Raw genomic sequence first — 4,857 nt, 5'->3', positions numbered from 1 at the left:
TTTCTTTCTTTCTTTCTTTCTTTCTTTCTTTCTTTCTTTCTTTCTTTTTTTCGAGACAGGGTTTCTCTGTGTCACCCTGGCTGTCCTGGAACTCACTTGGTAGACCAGGCTGGCCTCGAACTCAGAAATCTGCCTGCCTCTGCCTCCCACGTGCTGGGATTAAAGGCGTGTGCCACCACTGCCCGGCCAGGGCCCTATTTGTTATCCTGGCCATTTTCTATACTTTCTAGGCTTCTGCCCTGCCTGCGACTATCTTTACCACCTTCTTTACATTTTACCTGACACTGTGTAACTTATAATTGTATTATTATTGCTCATAAAAATGCAATTGCCAACAGCAACTGCATTGAGAGACTAGCAAGAACACGGGGAAGTCTTTCCTCGTAACACTAGCAGATCGGGGCCTCTTAGGTTTGGGTTTTAATTTAAGAACGCAAATGCAGCCCAAATGAAGAGATAGATTGAAATATCCGACTGGAAACCTTCGGGACTCTGATTTGGCTTGTCCTGCCCTCTTTGCAGCTAGTGTGTGAGCAGCTTCCTCGCAGGGTGTGTCTTAACTTACAGCAGCTGCCTTTGAGAGCCACGTGTCTGCTAAACGCCTACATTCCATCAATAAGAGAAACTGAGCAGGGAAGGAGAAAACTGTCATACTGTTTTCTCCTTTGGTAACTGTATGGATTAAATAGCTGTGTTTACTTTTATTTAGCAGAGGAAGAGGAAGGTTTAGATCGGGGTCATGATCGGATCTTTCGTCCTAGCAATGACCTCTTTGCCTTTCTTACCCGCCCAAGCAACTCCTGATGCCTCCAAGAATTCTGTGTGCTAGAAACCTACGCTCAGCAGAGGCAAGGCCTTGGGAGAAGGGAGGGTGAAAGAAGGGGATGGGCCTATGTAAATAACCCACAAGAGTCACCTCTCCATTGGCTGGTAGCCTGTCCGTTACCGAGTAGGGCAGGGCGTTCCTGGGCTTGAGTGCGGTACCTGAGCGAGACGCGCAGCAGAAAAGCCCACGTTGGCGGCGGCCGGGAGCGCAGCGCACAGAGGCGGGAGACTGCGAATTCCCGAGCCGACGCCGCAGCCTGTGTTCCGCGCTCGGCTCCTCGTCTCTCTCATCGCCTCGGAGAACGGGATCCTCTGGGAACCCGAGAGACTGCCGAGAGGAAAGCTAGATCGTGGCCGCCTCCACTTGGGGAGGCGCACGGAGATTCCGAGGGGGAGCGACGGTGCCCGAGGGCGGAGGGGCGCCGAGTTTCTGGCCAGAGGGAAGTTAAAACCGCGCGGAGAAGATTGGCTTTTTAGGACGCGGGGTCGCTACAGCCAGGGACCCGCAGAGGAGTAAACTTTAACGATTGTCCTACAAACCAGGAGAGGCGTGCGCGGGGATGGTGCCCAGCATCGCCCCCATCTCTTGATCTGTCGTCTCCGGTCTCCCTCGGCCGGCCTCCTGCGAGGGCTTAGGGCAGCGCACGTGTGCAGACTGCGAGTGACCGTCCTGTGACCCACTCAGGGACGCCGGCTGCAGCGCAGTCCTGCCTAGGACACACCTGGCTCAGCCAGTGCGCCTCCAGAGACCTGCGGGAGAGTGGGGGATCCTGGCCGTCGCCCCGTCTTCCCTTCTCCGCCCGGGCTTCTGGGGGCGCCGCGGATGACCATGAGAGATAAGGACTGAGTGCCAGGACCGGGAAGAGAGCCCGCCGAGAGGTGGCGGGGGCTGCCCACTCCAAGGGCCACAGCCGCCGCGCTCCGGCCTCGCTCCGCCGCTCGACGCCTCGCGGGGCCCGCGGGGGCAGCCGGGCCGGACGGCGATGCCGGGGCTGGGGCGGAGGGCGCAGTGGCTGTGCTGGTGGTGGGGGTTGCTGTGCAGCTGCGGCCCCCCACCGCTGCGGCCCCCTCTGCCGGTAGCCGCGGCCGCCGCCGGGGGTCAGCTGCTGGGAGCCGGCGGGAGCCCCGTGCGCGCCGAGCAGCCGCCGCCACAGTCCTCTTCTTCGGGCTTCCTCTATCGGCGGCTCAAGACCCACGAGAAGCGGGAGATGCAAAAAGAGATCCTGTCGGTGCTGGGGCTCCCGCATAGGCCGCGGCCCCTGCACGGTCTCCAGCAGCCTCAGCCCCCGGTGCTCCCGCAGCAGCAGCAGACGGCCCGGGAGGAACCCCCTCCAGGGCGGCTGAAGTCCGCTCCGCTCTTCATGCTGGATCTCTACAACGCCCTGTCGAATGACGACGAAGAGGATGGGGCGTCTGAGGGTGAGGGGCAGGAGCCCGGGGCCCACGGAGGGGCCAGCTCGTCCCAGCTCAGACAGCGGTCTCCCAGCGCTGCACACTCCCTGAACCGCAAGAGCCTCCTGGCCCCGGGACCCGGCGGCGGTGCGTCCCCACTGACCAGCGCTCAGGACAGCGCTTTCCTCAACGACGCGGACATGGTCATGAGCTTTGTGAACCTGGGTAAGGATTTTGGGGGGGCGGGTAACATCGTGCGGAGGACGCATCTCTCCTTTGCAGTCTCCTGGGCTCAGGTGGTGGAAGAGGTGGAGGAGCGCGCGCGCCGCGGGGATGTGAGACAGCTGGTGCTCCTGACACCTGCGCAGCCGAGTGCTCCTCTGCGCTCCGCTGCAGTGGGAGGGGCTGGAGCGCGCAGGGGTGCCTGCGGAGGGTGTCTTCTTCGGGGAAGCGGGGACACTTTTCCCTGTGTTCTTATTTCTGCCGAGCTCGAGCCATCTCAGCTCAGCTCTGGCTCGAGTTTGACCAATGTTAGTAAGATAAGGCCCTCTGCACTCTCCCCCCCCCCCAACTGTCCTCCTTTGTCCTCTGGACGCTTGGAGTACCACTTTCCCCATATTGACCATCAGGGAGTCCACCAGCAGTTGAGAACTCTGAGAACCTGATCTGAGTGCTTTAGAGAAACTCACAGGTGTTGAGGAAGGAGAGCTTTGATGGCTGAGGAAGGTCCCCCAGGACCTTGGAAGGTGTGCCAGTCCCAGCCAGGCGGGGTTTGCATCAGTGTGGGGCGAGATTCCAGCGCAATTGGGGTAATCCACCCAGTGTCTGCGCTCTCATGCCCTTGGCCATTGTCCCAAAAGGTTGACCCTTTAATCAATGCTGTCCAAGCTGCTGAGGGGGGGCGGGGGGGAGAAAGGGTGCGAGGGTAGGGGCCAGGGTTGGCCGCTGAGCGCTACTGAACTCCGTTGCCAGGAAACCGAATGGAAAGTCGAGGGCGGCTAAATTGGGCTCTGCCACTAATGTTCTGTGGCAAACCCGGACAGAGTCACGTCCCCCTCCCCCCCGAAGTTTTCTCTCATCTGTAAACAGAAAAGGGAGGTGAGGTAAGAAAGACAGCCTAGTCAGTGCTTCCGATCCTCACTAGTTTTTATTCATAACTTCAGTATAGACCAGGGATCTAGGAGGCACGTCCCCAGTGGGTAGACCTAAGGAAGTAGACACACCCAAAGTGGCTGCAGCGCTCCTGGGTCTCTGTGGGCTTTCTCTTCCTGCGGAGAACCATGCCTGTGCCCAGGCCTCAGAATGAGTTAAGCATGCGCTTGCCAAAAGGTCTATCAGAGCTGTCCATCATTTTCAAGCCAGCAGTTACAGGAGTGATGACCCAGTGTTAAATATCTAATTGAGTTCTTTGCGAGTGTATCTAGGATTCTTAGTTCCGCCGAGGTGGAGCCGGGTGTGAGGAAGAAAAAGCGAAGTAAGGGTAGCAAGCTAGAGGAGCAGGAAAGAGTGGGGAGGCAGAATGTCCAGTATCCAAGCAGTGTTGAAATCCTCCTGGGAAATTCATGAAACAGAATCTCACAGGGAGAGGAGGCTCAGGGCCTGCCAACCCAGCTACTTGCACCACCAGGGGATCTGATTGGACAAGAATTCTCACAGTGTATTGGAATTGAGTTCAAGGCCTCCAGGAAGCATTCTAAGGGAATTCTCTCATGTCACTCAGTGAAACTTGGTGATGATGGGGTGATGAGGGCTTCAGAGGACCAAGATTGTTCTTATTCAAACATGGGCTGATAATTTTGATTTCCTAGGCCTCGACCGTGGCTGACCTTAGTGTCACTTTGGGTCTATAAAGTACTAGGGCGCTGGGGCTGGCCCCTCTCAGACCCAGAGGTTGGCAGAATCCTGTGGGTGAGCTCAGATAGATGTTTATTTTTTAAAAGTTGCTTAGTTATTTTTTTTTAAAGTGTGCTACCATGGTGAAGATGTCTGAAGGAAATCATCTATCATCTCTGGAAGAAAAAAAACAACAAAAACAACAAAACAAAAAGAAACCCCAAAGGCTTCTGAATGCTGTGGTACATTAGAATAATCTGTGGGCTTTTAGGAATCCCCGGTGGCAGTCCAGTTCAGTTCAGTCAGCATGTGGCGGTTTGGGCAGAGTTCAGAAACAGTGGGTTTTTTTTTGTTTTGTTTTGTTTTTTAAAGTGCTGCCCCAATGATTGTAGGGTGTGGAATCCATTGTTTTTTATTGTAATTGAAATGTAAAGATCTGGTTTGAGGCAGATTGTGTGTGTGTGTGTGTGTGTGTGTGTGTGTGTGTGGTGACTTTTATATTTCTCTCTTTCCTTGCTTTTCTGACCTTCTGTGGTCTACAAGTGCACACAGCTTCTGAGTCACACTGTTTGAAGGTGGTTGCCAACTCATTTTGTTATGGCTATATAGTTTAGCATCATATCTCCCTAGGTATGTTTTTAACTCGACTCCCTCCACTCTCCCCTTCCCCACCCCCTCTCTCCCTCCTTTCCCCCTCTCTCCCTCTACCCTTCCTCTTTCCCTCCCTCCAACCTATCCTTCCTTCCACCCTCCCTCTCTCCCTCCACCCTCCTTCTTTCCCTCCCTCCAACTTCCCTCCCTCTATCC

General features: G+C 55.8%; 1 protein-coding gene across 1 annotated transcript in view; it reads left to right on the top strand.

Annotated features, from left to right (window-relative positions):
• The first annotated feature begins 1,060 nt into the window (after nucleotides 1-1,060).
• The window catches only part of Bmp6 (bone morphogenetic protein 6), a 153,945-nt gene continuing 150,148 nt past the window's right edge, over nucleotides 1,061-4,857 (top strand). The window contains exon 1 of the mRNA XM_028763209.1: nucleotides 1,061-2,442. Within this exon, the coding sequence (XP_028619042.1) occupies nucleotides 1,809-2,442 (634 nt within the window). The 5' untranslated portion in view covers nucleotides 1,061-1,808. The remainder of the gene's footprint in view (nucleotides 2,443-4,857) is intronic.

The sequence above is a fragment of the Grammomys surdaster genome, unplaced genomic scaffold (genome assembly GCF_004785775.1).
Source record: "Grammomys surdaster isolate TR1022 unplaced genomic scaffold, NIH_TR_1.0 137, whole genome shotgun sequence".
NCBI lineage: Eukaryota > Metazoa > Chordata > Mammalia > Rodentia > Muridae > Grammomys > Grammomys surdaster.
The sequence above is the reverse complement of the archived record's forward strand: the minus strand, read 5'-3'. Positions and strand labels throughout refer to the sequence as shown.